This window comes from Agelaius phoeniceus, chromosome 17 (assembly GCF_051311805.1).
Source record: "Agelaius phoeniceus isolate bAgePho1 chromosome 17, bAgePho1.hap1, whole genome shotgun sequence".
Classification (NCBI taxonomy): domain Eukaryota; kingdom Metazoa; phylum Chordata; class Aves; order Passeriformes; family Icteridae; genus Agelaius; species Agelaius phoeniceus.
In genome coordinates this window covers 4,215,977-4,236,898 of record NC_135281.1, presented here as the reverse complement: position 1 = coordinate 4,236,898, position 20,922 = coordinate 4,215,977, and the positions used below count along the sequence as shown (strand labels likewise).

The 20,922-nt window shown below is 48.5% G+C and overlaps 2 protein-coding genes across 2 annotated transcripts in view; one reads left to right on the top strand and one right to left on the bottom strand.

The window, feature by feature from the left end:
• Window positions 1–3,899, top strand: part of MYH7B (myosin heavy chain 7B) — a 33,350-nt gene extending 29,451 nt beyond the window's left edge. Inside the window, exons 32-42 of the mRNA XM_054644748.2 lie at window positions 98–447; window positions 914–1,038; window positions 1,308–1,423; window positions 1,577–1,769; window positions 1,847–2,050; window positions 2,149–2,274; window positions 2,382–2,552; window positions 2,831–2,935; window positions 3,304–3,399; window positions 3,526–3,663; window positions 3,888–3,899. Of these exons, the coding sequence (XP_054500723.2) occupies window positions 98–447; window positions 914–1,038; window positions 1,308–1,423; window positions 1,577–1,769; window positions 1,847–2,050; window positions 2,149–2,274; window positions 2,382–2,552; window positions 2,831–2,935; window positions 3,304–3,399; window positions 3,526–3,663; window positions 3,888–3,899 (1,636 nt within the window). The remainder of the gene's footprint in view (window positions 1–97; window positions 448–913; window positions 1,039–1,307; window positions 1,424–1,576; window positions 1,770–1,846; window positions 2,051–2,148; window positions 2,275–2,381; window positions 2,553–2,830; window positions 2,936–3,303; window positions 3,400–3,525; window positions 3,664–3,887) is intronic.
• A 382-nt stretch (window positions 3,900–4,281) lies between these two features.
• Window positions 4,282–20,922, bottom strand: part of TRPC4AP (transient receptor potential cation channel subfamily C member 4 associated protein) — a 37,621-nt gene continuing 20,980 nt past the window's right edge. Inside the window, exons 9-19 of the mRNA XM_054644164.2 lie at window positions 19,976–20,118; window positions 15,755–15,886; window positions 15,032–15,090; window positions 12,941–13,042; window positions 11,532–11,615; window positions 11,142–11,232; window positions 10,486–10,626; window positions 9,233–9,341; window positions 8,138–8,250; window positions 7,717–7,923; window positions 4,282–6,795 (exon numbers count right to left, since the gene is read on the bottom strand). Of these exons, the coding sequence (XP_054500139.1) occupies window positions 6,658–6,795; window positions 7,717–7,923; window positions 8,138–8,250; window positions 9,233–9,341; window positions 10,486–10,626; window positions 11,142–11,232; window positions 11,532–11,615; window positions 12,941–13,042; window positions 15,032–15,090; window positions 15,755–15,886; window positions 19,976–20,118 (1,319 nt within the window). The 3' untranslated portion in view covers window positions 4,282–6,657. The remainder of the gene's footprint in view (window positions 6,796–7,716; window positions 7,924–8,137; window positions 8,251–9,232; window positions 9,342–10,485; window positions 10,627–11,141; window positions 11,233–11,531; window positions 11,616–12,940; window positions 13,043–15,031; window positions 15,091–15,754; window positions 15,887–19,975; window positions 20,119–20,922) is intronic.

Below are 20,922 nucleotides of genomic sequence, written 5' to 3'. Positions count from 1 at the left end.
TTTCTCTGTGAGGAGAAATGTGGCGACGCCTGCCTGGATGAGAGGCTGTGGGGTGGGATGGCAGCAGGCAGGAGCGCTCACCCCGGTGCCATGGCAGGAAGAAGTTGGCCACACGGCTGCAGGAGGCAGAGGAGGCCATGGAGGCCGCCCACGCCAAGTGCTCCTCTCTGGAGAAGACCAAGCACCGCCTGCAGACCGAGATCGAGGACCTGTCGGTGGAGCTGGAGCGCGCCAACTCGGCCTGCGCCGCCCTGGACAAGAAGCAGAGGAACTTTGACAGGATCCTGGCAGAGTGGAGGCAGAAGCACGAGGAGAGCCAGGTGGAGCTGGAGGCGTCGCAGAAGGAGGCGCGCAGCCTGAGCACGGAGCTCTTCAAGCTCAAGAACGCCTACGAGGAGTCCCTGGACAACCTGGAGACCCTTAAGAGGGAGAACAAGAACCTGCAGGGTAAGACTGGGTTCAGACACCCCCAGGCTCCTGCCGTGTCCTCAGACATGTGGGATTGGGTCCCTTGTTGGCCAGGAGAGGCCTTGCTGCTCAGCCCATCCACTGCAGGGATGCAGCTGCCCTGCTGGGATGCCAGTGTGTGTCTGCCCTTGTGCTGGGCACACTCTGGGAGGACTGGCAGAGCCACTGCTCCTGTCCCCAGATGACTCCTGTTCCCAAATGGTGCTGCCAAGTGCCATGATGCTGCCTTGGGGGTGTTGCTGTTGGACAGACAGCTCTCCCCAGGTCCTTAATGCCTCTTCTGTGCTCTCTCCCAGACTGCAGACATGTTCCCAAGCACAGCCTTGGCTGCTCTTTGAGGGTCTGAGGGACATCGGCTGAGCCTGGGCAGGGGGATGGGGACATCACTTGCACAGGGCTGATCCCACAGACTCCTTCCTGACCAAACTCCTTCTGTCCCTGGCAGAGGAAATTGCTGATTTGACTGACCAGATCAGTCTGGGAGGCAAAACTATCCATGAGCTGGAGAAGGTGAAGAAAGTGCTGGAGAGCGAGAAGAGCGATATCCAAGCAGCTCTGGAGGAGGCTGAGGTGAGTCCTTGTTTCCCATATGTTCCTGCTGCCCTCAGGAGCCACTGGCCCACCCTGCAGCTCTGGTTGTGTGGGGTGACAGTCCTCAGCCAGGCTGTGACCCCTGGCAATCCCATTCATGGGGGTCCTGCAACCACTGCAGGCCCTGGGGTGGCTCCACCTGCTCTGCCCCCCAGAGCAATGGGCTGGGGGACAAAGCCAGGGTGCGATGGGTGGCCAGGGGAGCCCTGTTCCCAGGAACCACCTTCCCATGGCTGAGCTGTCTCTAGGGAGCCCTGGAGCACGAGGAGAGCAAGACCCTGCGCATCCAGCTGGAGCTGAACCAGATCAAGGCTGAGATGGACAGGAAACTGGCAGAGAAGGATGAGGAGTTTGAGAACCTGAGGTGTGTGGGGTGAGGGGACAGTCTGGGACGTGGCCACAGGGGAATAGCTGGCACTGTGGCCCTGGCAGGGCTGGGTGTCCCCAGGGGATGTGGCTGCAGGGGCAGGGCTGGGTGTCCCCAGGGGATGTGGCTGATGCATGGCCTGTCCTGCAGGCGGAACCACCAGCGCGCCATGGACTCCATGCAGGCCTCACTGGATGCTGAGGCCCGGGCCAAGAACGAGGCTGTGAGGCTGAGGAAGAAGATGGAGGGGGACCTGAACGAGATGGAGATCCAGCTGAACCACGCCAACCGCCAGGCTGCCGAGTTCCAGAAGCTGGGCCGCCAGCTCCAGGCCCAGATCAAGGTTGGGACAGACTCGGTGCCGTCCCTGCTGCCAGCCCGGCTCCTGGCTGTCCCCAGTGACCCTGCGCTGCCCCACAGGACCTGCAGATGGAGCTGGATGACACCCAGCGCCACAATGATGACCTGAAGGAGCAGGTGGGTGCCCTGGAGCGCCGCAGCAACCTGCTGATGGCAGAGGTGGAGGAGCTGCGGGCGGCGCTGGAGCAGGCCGAGAGGAGCAGGAAGCTGGCAGAGCAGGAGCTGCTGGAGAGCACCGAGAGGGTCACCCTGCTCCACTCCCAGGTGAGGAGGCACTGCCAAGCCCCCTGTCTGCACTGGTGAGTCTGTCCAGCCGTGGTGAGTGACCAGCCCTGGTCACACTGCACCTGCTCTCTGTGCAGAACATGGGTCTGATCAACCAGAAGAAGAAGCTGGAGGCAGATGTCTCCCAGCTGAGCGGCGAGGTGGAGGACGCGGTGCAGGAGTGTCGCAACGCCGAGGAGAAGGCAAAGAAGGCCATCACAGATGTAAGAGAGTGGTGGGGACTCCTGGTGGGTGTCACACCTCCACTGAGCCCTGGTCTGGCAGGGCTGCCTGGCCCTGAGGTGATGTCCCCCTGCTCTTGACCTCGCAGGCTGCCATGATGGCAGAGGAGCTGAAGAAGGAGCAGGACACGAGCGCACACCTGGAGCGCATGAAGAAGAACATGGAGCAGACCATCAAGGACCTGCAGATGCGCCTGGACGAGGCAGAGCAGATTGCTCTCAAGGGGGGCAAGAAGCAGATCCAGAAGCTGGAGGCCAGGGTGAGACAGTAGGGGCAGATCCCTGGCTGTGTTCTTCAGGAGCCAACTCCTGGGGCTGCCCCAGTCCCTGTGGCACCAGACTCTGCCCCATCCCTCTGAGGACAGGTGGTGCCTCTGCAGGACCAGGGGACAGTCCCCAAGCTCTGCCAGGCTGGGCCCTGCTCAGGATGGTTTTAGCCTCTACTGTGGCTTCTCTGAGCTGGGAAAGTTGCTTGGCTTTAGCTGGGCTGGCACTGGTGCTTGGGAGCCAAGTGCTGAGCAGTCTGTGTCCCCTGCAGGTGCGGGAGCTGGAGGGAGAGCTGGATGGGGAGCAGAAGAAGATGGCAGAGGCCCAGAAGGGCATTCGCAAGTACGAGCGCAGGATCAAGGAGCTGAGCTACCAGGTACAGCAGCTCTGGACACAGGTGCAGCCCTGGTCCAGCAGCACCTGGCACAATCCTCTCTGCTTGGCCTCATGCTATCCCAGAACCCATCCACAAAGCCCAGCCTGGGCTGCTTCTGGGCTCCATGTGGGCAATGACAACTGCACAAGCTTCTCCCTGTCACAAATGGGTCCTTCTGCCCATTTCCCAGCACCTCCTGAGCTGGCTGATGCGACACAAGGGGGGACCAAGGGACAGGTGCTGTGACACCAGGCTGGGTTGGTGGGGCAGGTTGGTGCTGTGTTTGTCACCTGGCAACACTGGGACTCTGATAAAGGTGGAGGTGAGGGGCTGCTGGGGTCTGGCTAAGGGAGCTGGGGCACTTGCAGGCTGAGGAAGACCGGAAGAACCTGGCTCGGATGCAGGACCTGATTGACAAGCTGCAGAGCAAGGTCAAGAGCTACAAGCGCCAGTTTGAGGAGGCAGTAAGTGCCCGTCACTGCTCTGGGACAGGGGACAGGGCTGTCCCTCCCTGGGACTGCCTCCATGGCTGCAATGTCCCTGCTGTCCCCTGTGCCCCATGCACCCTCCCCTCCTCTCTCCCTCCCCAGGAGCAGCAGGCCAACTCCAACCTGGTGAAGTACCGCAAGGTGCAGCACGAGCTGGACGACGCCGAGGAACGCGCCGACATCGCCGAGAGCCAGGTCAACAAACTGCGTGCCCGCAGCAGGGACGTGGCCATCTCCAAGGTGGGCAGCCCTGGAATGGGAGTGTGGGGAGCTGGGCACGGCTCCTGCCAGCCCTGGAGCCACAGCCATGCCCAGCTGTGGCACTGCTGCCTCACCTCCCACTGATGCTGGGGCTGAAGGGTGGCAGAGTGCTCTGTGCCTCTGGATCCCTCCTCTCACCAAAGCCCTTTGGGGATTTTTTTCCAGCATTAAGAGCCTGGCTGTCCTGTCCTGTGCTGTCCCAGCTGCTGCTGTAGTTTGGAGGCGAGTGGCTGCAACAGTCACTATCAGCTTTGCATTGCAGAAATAAACGTAGATTACCAGGACTGGCTCTGTTGTGTGTCACAGGGTAACCAGGGCCTGGCCTCTGCCCCTGGGGTCTTGGGGAGCATCTTCACAGGGAGACACAGGCAGGAGAGAAGCTCAGTCCTCTATGGCCCTGGCTTGGGGTGGGTTTTGGGAAAAGAGCCCTTTCCTCATCCTTCCCCACCAGAACACATCTCTACCTGCAGGGGAGCTGAGGCATGAGGCACACCAGACCTCAGCCACTACTGCTGAGAACATAACACCCCCTACTACAGCCCTGGAGGGGGTTATGGCTTTGGCAAAGGCACTGGAAAGAAAAGACACCTCCACTCATTTCTTTAAAATAGATTTCTTTAATAGTTTCCATTTAATATGATTATTTGCAGTTAGCAAATCGGCATTAATCAGGGCAGCACGAACCTCAGCAATCCACGGGGACAGTACACACTTCCAGAGGTATTTGTTAGTGCCAGGGGTCCCACCTCCCTCCCAGCCCACCTCCATGGGTCTGGGCCCTCTCACCATGAGGTTGTTGTGGCATCTGGCACGGACAGACATCCCAAAGGAACGTGGCCCCAGCTGGGATTTGCCTGTGACCCTCTGTGCACTGGGGCAGAGCCTTTTCCCTGGAGCCCAGCACGCTCCACCCCTGGAGGAGCTGCCCAGGGTTTCTGCCCTGTGCCCTTCTCTGCCCAGTCAGCCCAAAAGCAAAGCCCAGCCTGTGCTCCCAGGCCTGGGAGGACCCCCAGAGATGGTGTAGGCTCAGCTCAGCTTCCCCCAGGCCCATGGGCAAGGCCAGAGGCAGCTGGGCCCCAAACTGTCCTTAAAACACAGGGGAGTGAGACTGCAGGGTTACAGCAGCAGTCAGTGGATGCACCCATTAACTACACTGTGGAAAAGGCATCCCTTAACTTAAAAGCCTTTTAATTTGAAGCATTTATTTTAAGTGTACATCTATTACAGTTAAGAAGAAGCAAAGATACACCAAAAACACAAATACCCAAGAACAAAAAAAGTACAGATGAGAAAGAAATGAGCTGAGGGGAGGGAGGGGCAGGGTGGGGGTGACCTGGTGAGGAACAGAGGTGAAGCTGCCATGGCAAGAAGCTCCCCAGGGTACCCTCACCAGAGCAGGGTGCAGCTCCCAGGGAGGGACACCAGGAACCCCAGGAGTTCCTGCAAGGCTCCAGCTTTATGCACAAGCTCAGCAGCTCTGACCAGCCTGTGAGCCCACAGCAGGACACTGAGGAGTGGGAGAAGAGAAAGGAGAAGGGAGATGCTCAGAGATAAGTCCTACTCCTGGGGCTGGAGCCTCCTTCACTCCTCCAGCCCCAGCACAGGGAGCCTCAGGGTGGGTTTCATGCTGCTGGCAACAATGAGACGAAAGGCTGCAGCTCTGGGACATCCTCACCCCTCTGGAGCCTGGACAGAGCCAAAGTCATCTCGTCAAATAAATTAGAAAACGTTAAAAAAATTCAGATGTGGTTTCAAACTGATTTCTTTTAGCTATAGCTGCAAGACATGTTTTTGACTTAAAGGAAGTGGCTTAAGTGTAGTGTATCTCATTCCTGGGTATTGGAATGTGTTGGAGCAACATGGTGTTGGTGAGCAGGCAGGGCACATGCAGGTTTGGCAATCAAGACTGCCAAAACCCCATTCCCCCTTCCCAACATATCCTACAAAGTTACTTTCAACCAGGAGTGTTTATTCCCAGCATTTAACACATTCTGATTAAAACAGATCCAGGAAAAAACGGACATCTCCAGTAAATATTGCACTTTCAAGATTAATGTATGTGTTGATATTAGGGGCTGAAAGCAGAGACTGACATAAGACTTCCAGGCATAGCAGGTTAACATCAAGAGCAATGGTCCTGAAAAGGATTTTAAAACCAGATTAGTTACCCAAGAAGGGACAAGCCACAAGTTTAAAAAATTAGTACATTTTAATGCTAGTGCTCCGTGAAAAAGCCAACCCCTGTTGCAATTCCACCACTGCTGAAATGTCTCTGTTCTCCAGCACTGCAAAGGCCTCCGGATGGGAAGGATGTGCAGGAAGGACAGCAGGAGCAGAGGTTCTCTCCTAATGCACAGACAGATTTAGTACCAAATGATCCAAAAGGCGATGGTAAAGAGGTGACTGGAGCTGGGGCTCTCAGGAATTAAAAGCACACACACGCACACACACTCATGCTCTAACCAAGCCCAAAGCCCTGATTCCAAAGCCCGGTGGAAGAGTTAACACCTGCAGGGAGTCCTCGTGGTGGCTTTGCACGTGGCTGGTGCTGGGGTCCTGCTCAGATGGGCTCCTTGGACCTCACACTTGGAGGGCAATTGCTGTGCTTTTCAACTTGCTTGTCCTGGCAGCCTTGAGAGAGCCACACCTCAACGGGCACATACAGAGAAGAGAACCCTCATGTCAGCAAAACCCGTTCTGCCAGCCCTGCCGGACTGGGAGAGAGGAAAAAAAAAATAATACAGGCTGGTTTGTGCAGGTGATTAATTTTATCCCAGAACAACTGGAAGATACATCCCTGAATGTGTTGCCCAGAGAGCTGTCCGAGCCTCAGAGGTCAGAGCTGGGGGCTGGCAGGGGCGGGACGACGCTCCGCAGCTCCGAGCTGCACACACACACTACACAGCGTATCCCTGAAAATCCCCGCGCTGGGAGGGACCCTCCGAGCTGCCCATCAGACGCTGGAGGTGGGAATTACTCCTCGGAGAAGTCTCTGTCAATGTCCATGTACGCCTCGTCGATGTAGCTGACTATGGCACAGGGGGACGTCCGGTCCGGACTGAGCAGTATCGAAACAGTCTCTTTCCAGTAGGTAAAACTAATACAGGAGCTCTGTGGGCACAGATAACAGGGGGGTCAGACAGCAGGAACACCTCCCAAAGCTGAAAATCACTCCCTGTTCAGCCTGAGCTGCCCAGCCCCACAGTGTGAGCAACACTTTGGGCTCCCCACTCTGCCCTCCCTCCCTGGGTGTTGAACAGCTGCACTCTCTACACTCTCCAGATGCAGACAAGGACCCCCAGTGCCTCTGGCAGCTGCTAAGAGGAGCACAGGGTGACCCCAGCCTGCCTGGACCAGTACACCCATAATCCACACTTGTCCTCTGCTGTCCAGTCCAAACACACAAACTGGGACCCTGTGGTGCCACAGATAAGCCAATGCTGAAAGTAGCTCCTGCTCCTGAGAGCACAAAAACCAACACACTCCCTGCTCACACCCTCCTCATTATTCCCTCAGAGCCAAAGGGCCACCCCAGCAGCCCAACATCAGACATGTGTCCCCCACATAACTGGACACTTGGTTATTCCTACCCACCAGTGACCCAGGACAAGCCAGCTCTGGCACAGAAACCTGTAGGCTGCTCCCTTGGCTTCCAGCAGCTCCATCAGATAATCCTCCTGCACTGTTTGCAACACCAGGAAGAGGGAACAGTCTGGCTAAGGTGCTAACTACTCTGGGAACTGCATTCTGTCCTGCCTCCCCCTCCCTGGCCATCCTGCCAGCCCTGCCTCTCCACCCCACTCAGCACTGGCAAGTCTCACTTCTGTGTGCCGCAGCCAGGACCTCAGGCTCTGTTTCTGGGGAAGCTCTGCATGTGCCTTGTGGCAGCCTGAGCTGTGAAAAGCACCACAGAGCTACACTGGGGGCAGAACTTCCTCCCTTCTTTCCCTTCCCAAGCTCCCATTTTTGCCAGGGGACTGGCAGACAGGTGTTGCTGTGATCAGCTCCTGCCATGCTAAGAGGGTCACATACATTTTCTAAGCAGGTGCTGTCTTTGTCCTTGTTGAGGTAATGCTGCTGCCAGAATCGCAGGAGGCTGTGGAAGTTGTTCAGGATGAAGCCAGGGTATTTTTCTGTGTATTCCATCTGTTGCAAGGTGCGCAGATAAAAAGGGAGTTTTTCTTTCCTTCGGGCCAGCATTAGGATAACTAAACTCGTGTTCAAACAACTCACATTTTCCTGGAAGTAAAAATGACACAGCAAAAAAAAAAATCTAAATACCAAGACAGCTGTTGTATACACGTTGCTATAAAACAAGCCTGTGGAAAGCACACAGTGGAAGTGTTCTTGCAAGGAAAAAGGGACTTGGGTGTCCTCCAGGGAAAGGAGGCTCAGCCCTGCTCACCACTGCAGTCCCAGTAAGGCAAGTGCAAGGTCCCTGGCAGCTCTTTACCTGTGTGAGTGTCTGTACATGGATAATGTTGATGAGACGGAAGAGGAAGGACATTCTCATGGACATCTGGGACATGTAGGACAAGAGGCGGCACTCGGACAGCACCTCTGCCACTGCAGCAAGAGCAGAAACACAACCACCAGGTGTTAGAGTGTCACAGACACATTCATGTAAAATCTGTTCATTAAGATTTTTTCTCCTGAGAAGCTGAGAAGTCTCAGAGGAAAAGAAAACCAATAATTATTTGCTGCTGTGGAATGCAACAGGTGCATCTTTGGTTGGTCTCATGTGGTTGTTCTTAATTACTGGCCAATCACAAGATTTTATTATCATTTCCATTCCTTGCCAGCCTTCTGATGAAATCCTTTCTTCTATTCTTTTAGCATAGTTTTAATATATCATTTTCTTTTAATATAATATATATCATAAAATAATAAATCAGCCTTCTGAAACATGGAGTCAAGATTCTCATCTCTTCTCTCGTCCTGGGACCCCTGCAAACACCACCACATTATAGCAGCTTCTTTGAGCCAGGTCTCATGAGCTCTTGGAAGTCTATAACATACCCAAGATAGCTCAGCTACCTTTAGAGGCATAAAAATTAGCAGGATGGCTTCTGTTGCAGTGCTGGAAACAAAAAGATTTAATAAAAGGCAAAATAACAAACAGAGAAAGATTGAGCTAGGTGCAGGAAGTCTTTGCTCCTGGTGAAACACCCCACAAAAGCCATTGGTTTCTTTGTTCACTTCTTTTTCTAGTAAATTGCCCAGGCAGGACTTTTTGGCTTCTGTCCAATTGGCCATCCTTAAGTTTGAGGTGAAGTCCCCCAGGTCCTATGAGGTGGCTTTTTCACCTCATTGAGGAGAGAAACTTCTGGGCTTCTTTCCTTTTTGAGGGGACAAAGGATACTTTTGTCACTCTGTCAGCAGGAGGCACACTCCTATATCCAGGGGCTGGAGGTTCAGACACCTTGATCCAAGCACCAAGGGCAGCAAGAACTGGTGCTCAAACTTTCAGGGGTGTCAAAGCCCAGATTTACATTAACCATCATCAGCACTGAACACCCCCAGTCCCACCCCACTGCTTCCTGCCCACCTTTAGCATCAGACTGATTCTCAAAGCGGTCCAGGGACAGCGTGATGCAGCGAACCAGCATGTTTGAGTCCACCAGAGAGCTGTTGATCTGATTTAAAAATATCTGGAACTGAACAGAAACACTTTTTAGTGCTGAATTTCAAAGATCTAAATATACTCAGGGTCATTACCTTTTTGTTATCTCTAACAAGGTAAGAGGAGACACTGCTCCCAACTCTGCCTCACCCCACCCAAGCCAACACTGGCACTGAGGGCTGACAAAAGATCACTTAAAAACACTATGGAATGGAGAAATCCTGACATCCTGACATCCCTAAAATCTCTTTTGAAGCTATGGCACTCCAATGAAAGTGAGATTTCTTACACTAATTGTTCTGAAAGAGGGGGAATTCCTGCAGCTCCATATTTTCCTGAACTAATTTTGTACAAGCAGACAGCACTAGGGAGGAACACAGTGAGGGAGTCACACAGAATGAGAGCTAACCCCAGCCAGAGATCAATAAACAGGAAACACAGAGGAAATATAAAGACATTCTCTAGAATGTTTGAGTTCATTTACTAGAGAAAACCCCTCAAAATAAATACAGCTTTCTTTTAAATACATTTATACATCCCTTCTCAAAAGCCTACCAGACCTAACAGCAATGAGAGAAAAATTACAGCAACAAAAGCAAGAGTGTAAGGCCATTCAGAACCCACCCATCAGCTGATGTTAAATGTCCAAAGTGCACAAGAGCATGAAACCACTTTGTATAGAGCTGCCCATTGATGTGCAGCTCAATTTTATAGTTAATTACATAAGCCATGGCTTCTTAAAGTGTCTCTAAATTCAAATAACATCAAATATCTACATCTGTTTGCAGTATCAAGTATTTTAAGCCTTATTCATGAAGGAATTCCCACTGCAAGCTCCAGTAAATGTTTTTTGGAGCTGTCTCAATGTCCACAACTATTACTAAACCACAAATCTGGCAACTGCACAGGAAATGTTCTGCTACCCTTGAGCCTGACCTTAGGCCTGCCTGATCATGGAACAGGGCAATGTTTGCTGACCAGCTCAGCACTCACTGCCTCAGGACAGCTGGAGCACTGCTGAAAACACTGAGGGGCTTTGGCAACTCAGCCCTTAATGTTTATTGTGCCCCAAGCTCTGAAACCACACCAAACCCAAATGAATCCAAGTTTTAGTGCTATGCTTGATTATAAAAGGGGTGTAATTTGCGCCAAAGGGGGCAGCTCTTACAAATATTTACCTTCTCATCTGTGTTGATGTATTTGTTGAACCTCTTGAATGCATCAATATTGAATTTCATCAGCTCTCCCAGAAGGTCAAAGTAACTCTGAAGCACATCCCGTGACTTGCACTCACTATCAACAATGCAGTAGAGAATATGCTGGCAGGGAAGGAAAACATGTTAGTGCCACAGCTTAGTCCAAGCCAGCAGCACAACACAGACTCTGATTTAATCAATATTTAAAGCATTTATCTGCAAGTTCTTGGGTGACTGAATGCCACAGCACCAAACTAAAGACAACAATTCAGATGAGTATCCTGTTAAAATGAGTTCCCAGTGATGCAGGTTACACAAGTGGCCACACCTGGCTGCCACAAGCAGAATTCACAGGTATTTTTTGGAAGTGTTGCCAGTATTTGTCACAGTTATAAGGGGCAGTTTTTCATTTATTATTTTTATTGCTGCATCCATTGTGATTTCTCCAGTAAAGTGTGATCCTGACTTATCTCCCTGAGTGTTAATTCCTCCACTACTGCAGGGGGCAGCTTGAGTGGCCTTCACCTCTCTGCTAAACCCATCATAATATTTAACACTACATTTTTATCCTCTTTTGGTTCACTGCAGATAAATCCTTCTTGATTGCTATGGAGGATGCCTGACATAAATTTACTTACCTCCAGGAGCCCTCTCTTGAGGAGGAACATCTGGTCTGCATAGGAGGTGGTGCCTCGCAGAAAACTTTCAACTGCCCTTGCTTGCCAAAACCTGAGAAAAATAAGAAAGGAGGTGTTGGTTTTGGGGCAAGGGAAGTGCTTGATCACAACTGCAATTTAAACCCACTTTCCTGAACTGTTTCATTCCATTCTGAAGCTGGAGTCAGACCTGTTGATCCAGCAGAAAATCACTGGCTGTGATTTCTTCACACCTGCACTGCCACCACAGCACAACACAGCCAGAACTTTCCACTGCCTATTCTCCAACATTCTCAGCAGCTCTAAGCTGGACAAAACCAAAGCTACATCCTAGGGGTCTCAAACACCTCCTCAGAGGCAAAGTGAACCCACCTGAAGGAGGATTCTGCTGGCTCCTTCTTCATGACCTGAAGCAGTCTGGTCAGCAAACCTCTCTTCCCATCACAGACAAGGCTCCTGCAGCAGGGGAGAAATCACAGCTGGGTGGAAGGGCTGGGCAAGCACTGAGCACTGAATTCAGTCACTGCTCCAGAGCTTTTGATGATCCAATCTCAGGATTGAAGTACACAGTACAAATATTGTGCTAGTTCTACCAGCAGAGGAGTTCTCCTCACTGCCATTGGTAAATATCTGCAATATCTGCAACATGACTTCCAAATAAGTCCAAAATAAAAACTTAATCTCCAAATTTTAATAATTTCAGAAATACCAATTCACACCTTGTGCGAATCAAGAAAAAAATACTACATTTGAGCTTAGGAATGAAAGAAACCCCCTTTTACCTCTCAAAAAATGTAAAGGGAAGTCTAAATTCCATTTAGGAGGCAGAGCAGATATGGAAAGCTGTGTGCTACACTAGGCTGTACAACTGCAATTTTACTTGTATTAAACAGCACCTTCAGTGGAGCATCCACCTGCATTAAATTCATTCAGAAGTAATGCCTTGATCTCATGTATCAAGAAAAGCAACATGAAAACGAAATGCTAGGGGTGAAAAAAACTTCTTCCCAATTAGACACAGTATTATGATAATGACTGTAATCTAGAAATCCTCTTAGAGATTCCCTTTTGGAGTGAGGTAAATCTGCTCTGTGCAGACCAAGTTCCTGCTGATACCCTGGGAGTACTCTGACAAAATAAATTCTGCAAACAACCTTCCATCTGCTGAGCTTTATACACCAGAATCATGTATTAAAGAGATTATTAGATCAAAACAGTCCTTCTAACAGATACTCAAATGCAAGAGAAGAGACTGTGTAAGTGGTTTAACATGTTAATCTAATTTAGCTTCTTCAGGTTATTAGCTGCTGTTAAAATATTCTCAGCAGACACTTGGATGTGTTCATGCAGCCTGGAAATGGACATTTATGTGTGCACACACTGCTCCTGAATGCCAGAACTAAGCTTTAATAGCAATTAAATGATTTGAGGGATGACAGTTTATTTTGCATGTCTGTCTGCAATGCCCAACCTGAGGAAGGTCAGACAGGCAGACCCAGCACATCACAGTGAAGCCTGAGCCATGAACTCAACCCCCCTTTTTTTAGGGGTTTTAAAGCTCCTTTTGTTTTTAAAGCACCTTATTCTGAGCACAAGCCCACCTGAGATTTGCTAATGACCATCAACATCCCACAAGCCTGGACACCTCCCACTGAAAGGAGTCACTGAAATGGAAGTGTAGTGGACACACAGAGGTCAAACACAACAGCTGATGTCAAACTTACACTGGAAGTACTTCCTAAACTCTTAAATTGTGACCAACACCCTCATTCCCCTCTCACCTGTCAGTGTTGACCACTGCATCCACTTCAGGGATGTTGGCTTTGTGGGAGATTGCACTCAGCTCATTCAGCTCCTGGCTGTTCAAAAGGAGATACTTGTTCCTAAAGCAACACAGTGGGGAGGAGGAGAGAAAAGCAGGATGAATTCAAGAGGCAAAAATGGAATTTCATGAAAAGCAGAGCCACAGGACTGCAAGGGCTGCAGGATTGGGGAAGCTGCTTTCTCCTGGCTACTCTTCACAGCATTCCCACTCTGCTCCCTGTAGCAGGCCAGCCAGCTGCAGCTGGGGAAAACCTCCTCCAAAATTTACCAAATGCCACTTCCAACACCAACCAGCTTTGAGATGATGGTTCTTTGCTGACTTGTTTGGGATCTTATGGTTTGTAAATATTTTCTTCTGGATAATGCTATTTTTTTAAAAAAAATTCTAGACCAACATTTGCTGAATTTCAGACCAAAATTAGTATGAAATAGCAAACTTTTTCTCCATTTCCTGAAGTTTTACTCCACCCTATAGTGACTGCTCTTTTTAAGTAATAAATCTCTTTCTAAGTAAGAAAGCAGAAACTGCAAAAAAGGATTAAGTCATCCTGGTATTTTATTATCTGAACAAACTCTACCCTGGAAATATTTAAATATATCATGAAAAATAAAGATCCAAATAAAAATGGATATAAATCCCAGGAACGTACATAAATTCTTTATCAAATACTGAACTTTTCATAATGAAAATAAATTATTTTGTCTGTAAAGAATAAATCTGACAGAGTAGAAATGTAGTCCAGGGGCCCCCTTTGCCCACAGTGTGCTCCCCGAGAGTCTTTCTGCTTGCAAGTGTTCAAAATCAGGCAGCAAAGATTCCTTTTCAGGAAAGCTCAGGGGGCAGAGGGTGCAGTGATGAGTGTGAGGTTCCTTGTTTCCAACACTCTCATCAGGTTAGTGCTCACTGAGGCTCTGGTGTAAAGCTTCCTTTGATGTGGACTGACCAGGTTTCTGCAATGAGAACAGAGCTCTTCTCTCCCTGCAATGAACAGCTCTGCAAGTCTGCTTTGGACATAATTTCACTGAAGGAACATCAGCATACAAGTACTTTGCTCTCAGCTTGACCTCAGTTAACTCAGCTTATCTGTGATTTCATAGAAAGTTCATGTAATTATTTCAACCCCCCAAACAGATTCCACTTGTTCCAATGCTACACCTGGGAGCTGTTTTCTGCTCAAACAAGCCTGAGATCTTTGTAGCAGCCAATTAAGTAGTAACATCACCTGTAGAGATTTTATTGGAAGACCTGGAGTGATTCCCAGGCAAATAATATCTTGCATGAAGGATTTACAACAGGTCAGCATTCCCTCTCCATGTTCAGTTCCTGCATTCTCAAAGTTAATATTCCACAATCAAAAAGGCTGATGTTTGAAATCCATCCAACAGGACTAAAATCCTGCACAAAAATACCAGTCTGGCTCTAGGGATGAGCAGCACCTCAAGTGCACCATGCCTCTAACACAGGAGTTTGTAAGGAAGGGACACCATCTCCCAGGACTGATGGAATGCAGGATGCAATTCTACAAGTCTCAAACACCTCTGTACCAGCAGCACAGCATTAAATATATATTAAATAACCCCAAGCAAACTGCACCACCCCTCTAATTATTCCAGCACACCCAAGTTTTCCTAAGGATTTATTTTGAAGGCAGACAGGAGATTTCTTTGTATTTCCCTGGCTCACTGTCAGCTCTCAGTAAAAGGCAAAAAAGAAGAAAGCTGCCTCCTTATTCCTTCAGCCAGAAAGTGTTAACTCATCCTGTACATGTTGCAGCTCATCTCAACACAAGACAAAATGGGCTGGGTTGAACCCACATATTATGGGTTTAATATGGTTAAACCCATATTCAGACATATTCAGACATATTCAGACATGCCCACCACAGAGCAAATTCTTAGGCTGTTACAGCATGAGCTGAAAGGAACATGAAGTTTAGGGACAGCACAACATTCCCTTCACATGGAGCCTGCCCTGTGCCCAGGACACCTGGAACGACAGCCAGGCAAACAGCACCAAGCCACAACCCACCACAGCTTCTCATACTCACTCATGGTGGTCACTGAAGCTCTGAAGAAGCCTCAAGAATTGTATCTTTAAAGTAATGTCCTAAAAGGAGACAAGAAAGATAAAAAAACATCATTTCTTTAGTATTTTTGGCTATCATTAGTTACCAAGCAGGCATGAAACAGCTGAATGGAAAACCTTTCCAAATCAACCCCCTTTGGACAGCAGAGCAAATGACTTGCACAAATGGAGAGGCTGCACTTCCCAAAATAGAAGTGGAGATTGCCTCCAAGTCTATGCACAGAACAGGTAATTCCTTCTCACTGCAAAGGCAAAAAAGCTTAGAATTGTACTGATCAATTCAGAATGTCTAGGTTTGGAAAGAACACAAACCCAACCCCCTAAAGGTGACTGTGGCACAATTTGTACTCTGTGCCTCTCCTAGGTAGCTTTTCTTTGAATTTTGGTTGTCTTCTACCTCTGGCCTCCAGGCTCAGAAATTTACTCCTTTCTCAGTTCCCAAAATGGACATGTTCCTTCAAATGAACAAACAAACAAACCAGGAGAGAGGGGAGAGGCTAAACTGGCCCTGCTGCATTGCTAACAGGAGCCAAGGATAGACTTCAATGAAATCAATAATCCCCCAAAATGTGAGTGCTACAGCATCTCAAGTCACTGATGATACAAACACCCAGTTACTCAGCACAGCTCCTCAGAACTGTGTGCCAGGATGAAAATGCACTGCAGAACTGCAGAGGCTGCTCACCGGGCTGCAATCACAGTTCTGGTTGTGTCCGTGCAGAACCAAGGCTGAGGCCGAGTGCTTCCTCCAGATGAGTTTGTCAAACAGGTTATTGAGGCCAGGAATGAGTCTGAACTCTGCTATCATCTTATGAACCTGGGGAACAAGAGAGGTACAAACATGTCTGCTCCAGCCTAAACACAGATTTAATGTAGTCTGCAAACAGAAGGGCTCAGTGCTGTCATCCTCTGCCAAAAGGATGTGAATTCTTGTCTCAAACAGCAAGTGTTTGTGTTAACCACAGTGCAGCAGCTTCCATTTGTGGATGTGGATAGAAAACATCCACACTGGATATCACTGGATAGAAAACAAGTTTAACCCAAGCATTTATTTTGGGATAAAGCTCTCCACCAGAACTTCACTTAACCACTGTGTCTCTGGAAGCTGCTTTGGGCATCAGGACATCACTTCCAGCACACTGAAAATGCATTTTACACCAAACAGCTGAGCTGGGGATATTCTGCAGCCACTCAAGCCCCTAAGTGTCTTTGCCCTTTGCAGACACACAGCTGCTGCTCAGGCAGGCCTCTGATGGCAAAAAAAAAACCCCATCAATATTGGTTTTGTTCACCAAAACACCTGAGCAGAGTCCAGCAGTAACACAACCACACCACTCTACTCCTTCAGGTTAAAGAGAAGCTGAACTTTAGAGAAAAAAAATGTCATATTAATTGATCAGTCTGCCTGGTACATATCTTTAATTCATATAAAAAAGCTAATAATTTTGGTGTGAACACCTGTTCAATACCTTCAGTCCAAGCTGGGATACTTTTGATGTAAGGAATTTAAAAGATGAGCAGTAAGGGAAAGTGGGATTCTTATTAGATGTAGACCTAGTATAAACATTATTCCTTGAGATGTGGTTTCAAATGAAAACCACATGACTGGAATGTACAACATTTTGCAAAAATTAAGTGCCCAAGTAATGGACATGTCCCTTAAAATTAACAAAGAAAATCACCTAAAAATACCCCAGGTTGTCCCAAGATCCAGAACTGTAACCAGCAGCATTTCAAGCAGATCAATTTACTTTGTTCTATTTACTCAAACACCTGAATGAATCAAAATATCTGAAGCTGTTTTACAGGTTTTGGTTCTAGTTTGCAGCACAGCTGATGGCTTTTTGCACTCCTCTTGGCTGAAGCCACCAGCTATCCCACCTTTATGGAAATCAGAAATTTATGCTGGGTACCTCAAATACACACCTGAGGAGCATCCAGCTCCTTCCCACCCACATTGCCCTGACAGATTGCTGAGCTTGGAGCCCTCTGGTGCTTCATTATTTGGAAACTCTCTTGGACAGGAATCTCTCTGAACAAAGTGTTCCCTGTAGTGCCCCTATCCCTCCATGGCACAGGCACAACAGGAGGAAGCCAAGAGCCTCAACCCTCACTAAAGGAACAGCTCTGTACACTCAGTTTTAACTCCTCAATCTGCTCCTTTCCAAATGCCTCAGATTTCAAATCTGTGCAGTTTAGTTTGCTCAGCTCTGAATTCTCACCTGACCAAGCTCCTCAGTCATGTCACTGCATCACTCTCTCCCAGAGCCCAAACTCATTACAATGACTCTCCCTGAGGATGCCAAGACAATCCCTGCTCTATATTCAACTTTCAAGCTACTTTGGCTTTTTCCTGCTGCCATTCAGCTTCACAGAAATTGCTCTGTTGCTTTCTCAACACTCAAACTGTCTCTGCTAAGCTGAGTTTGTGTGTGTGCAGTGTGGCTCCTGACAGCAGGAGCAAGGAAATCAGCTGATGGCTCTTCACCACAACACAGACATGCAGGACAGCCCAGAAAAATACATAAGGAGAGTAATTTAGGGTGTGACCATAATGAGAAGGCAGCAAAGGCCCAGAGTTGCAGAGAAACACCACTTATTCCCAAGGGTGAGGTCATCCCCAACATGGCAACAGGAGGAGTTAAGTCACTGCTAGCAGAGTTCTCCATTTATGCAAATTAGCCAGCAATCAAGTTTAAACCAAACATTCAGAGATTCATTTGGGGACAGGTTGAGTTTGGGAGGCTGCACCTTGCTTCAAGCAAATGCCAGACCATTATGGCAATGATTACAGCAAACTGAAGCAGGTTTGTGATGCCCTTCATAAAATTCAATGCAAAATGAATCCAATCTTAAACCAGCAAGTCCTTTGGCTGCTCAGACTGGTACCACAAATCCTGTGCTTTTATTCCTTCCCAGAAAAGAGACCAAAAAGCAGCTGAGATGCTTGTCTGAGGGTGCTGCTGCACACTGCTGTGCCTGCACTCCAGAGCTTCCCATGGAGAACAGCTCAGCTCCAGGCCCTCCTGTGCCTGGCTCTCAGGAAGGGCAGGGGATTCACATCTGCCACACAAGTCTTATGCAGATTAAGGAATGAAGGCAGTAGCATGTGTTTTAAAGGCAGAGGATTTCACAAATCAAAACAAAAATAAAAAATGAAGCAAAACAAAATGAAGGACAACCCCCCCAACCAACTCCCCCAAAAACAAACAAACAAAATCCAAAACAAAACTCTCAAACAAAACAAAATTCCCTAGCTCTGGACAAGAAGTGTTTGGGAATGCAATGACTCAAATCCTTCAAGAATTCAACTCCAGTTCTGAATCAGTCCTGGGAAGAAGTGAACTGCAGGCCACCTTTATCCTTAGTTTCCCCATCTGCATGGGGGCAGAAATAGCAGATGAAGGATAAGGGTTATTTTCCCAGGAAATTAAAATATAAATTCATCTTCAGCAGCAGATTTTTTGCCTTGTCACATTTGACAGGAACACACCACAAGTGACCTAGGGGGGGAAGGAATCCAGCACATTCAGCTGCAGCAGGATGAGTGCAGGCTGCAAGCAGTTTCTGCAGAATCTCTAAACCTGCATTCTTGTAGGGAACTCAGGCAGGGATGAATTATCTACCTTGATACAATGGAAAATAAAAAGTCCTTCTAACAGATCCATGTTCTGCTAGTTTCAGTTATGTTTTGGACTCTGTTTACATTTTATTTCACGCCTAACAGGAACAGCACTTCTAAAAGGAATGACAACATGATTAGGAGTTGTTTATGGTTTCTGCAAGAATTATTGGTTCCCTCTGCTTCTTCTTATGCAGAATCTGCTTCTTGTAATGCCAAGTGTCTGCTTAGAGTCACAAAATCCCAGGATGGCTTGGGATGGAAGGATGTTAAAGCCCTGCCATGGGCAGGGACACCTTCCACCAGACCAGGCTGCTCCAAGCCCCAGCCCTGAACACTTGCAGGGATGGGAGGTCCTCAAGCTCTGCTGCAGGTTTGGAGGGAACAGGTGAGTTATGTTTGGGACTGAGCTACAACGGCACCTGTATTCATATTAGAGATTTAGGAGATTGCCCTGGGGGGTGTTTGTGACTGATACCCTGGGAGGTTACTACCAGAGAACAAAATACTGCAGATAAATGTGCCCCAACCCCCTGCTCACAACACAGCCTCTCCTGCCTAACATAACAGCCTTTCTTTTGGCCCTCCCAGTGTCCAGGACATCTGAATGCCCCTGCTATGCCAAGCTCTGCTGAGCTGAGCAGACTGCCAAAGCTGGAAGCCTGTCAAAACCTCACCAAGGATTGTTTTGCTTTTCCCTTCACAACCTGCTTTTGACCTATTTAAATCAAACCACAGCTAAGCTGCAGTGACTGGTTCTTCATAAGCCTGTGTGAGGCAGGGAACAATTTTTTTTTTCTCATTTTAAAAGGAAGAAAGGCAAAGGAACAGATGAGTGGGATTTGCAGGCAGTGACCAGTGCTGACAGCACTGAAGTGCACCTTCCCAGCTGGGAGTTGAACACTTTGCCAAGTCATGGCAATATGCTGCAAAAATCATCCAGAGCATTTCCAAAAGTGAAAGCAGCCAAAGAAGGGTAAGGCCTGAAGGGGCTCCATCCAAACTGGGCACCAGGAGGGGGGAGAACTCCTGACACCATCCAGGTAGCCACACACTTCCTGCATCCTCCTGCACCCCTCCTGCACCAGAGCAGTGTGTGGGCAGCCCTGCCCCAGCTGCTCCCAGTGAAATGCTGCCTGGTTTCTGGGCAGGGCTGCCAGGATGGGACTGCCCAGCTTTGCAGCTTGAGCTCTGCCCTGGCATTTCTGTGCCCATGATCTCACTTGTGAGCACTCAGGTTTAAAGAGACACCAAGTGTGAGTGTGGGCATCCACTGGGGCTCACCTGATTCCTCTGCCTGCCCATGAGCAGCACACAGAGAACATAGAGCACCTCCAGCTTGTACATGATCTCGTGCATGATCTTCATGGACTGGGGCAGCTGTGTCCTTGTGGAGGTGTTGGCCAGTCCACTCTCATCTGAAGACTCTGAAAAAGATGGCAAAGATGTGACTCTGAGGCAGCTTCAACAGGAAATGATTTGTCACAGTTGTTGCTTTTACACTGAACACTGCAGATGCAGGAACAGCACACATCTGCTGGAATTTTCTTCTTAACTAAAAATAATAATGTACAGCAAAAAACCAATTTGAATTACATGCTAGAGAAAAAATATAGCTGAAATATTTTTCCATAACAAACTAAATGGCAGCATCTCCTTAAAATAAGTAGGCTCACCTAAATGACTTAATAGACTACTGCACCAGGGCATGGCAGAAAGGTAATAAAAGTAGATGGGAGATTATCAGAAGCACTTACTATTAAATCTATTTTCATTTTATACCTCAGTACCAGTATTCTTAGGTCACAGTTAAATAAATTTCATAACCTTAGAGAGAATTACCCTGCTAAGAGCTGAAACAGGAGTGTGAAGTACTTTGAGTTGTACCAGACATACACTGCATTTTTGTCATCCCAAAGGGTGAAGAAACAAACCACACACATGCTCCAAAGCATTTTCCTAAGGTTGTATTAACACTTCCACTGGAAGGATTTTTTTTTTTATTTCCATTAACTTCTTTAATTTAACTGGAACTACCTTTCCTTTTTAAAGAAGGGACCACTTGCTTGGTATGATGCATTTGAACCCAAAGTCATGAGCCAAAGTTTTAGAGTAAAATGCTGGTGAAGCCACTCACCTCAGGAGGGTTATTTTAATCACTCCAGAGGAGGTTAGGGCTGAGGATGCACAGCCCTTCAGTGTTAGCTAAGCATGCAAAGGGCACACACTGC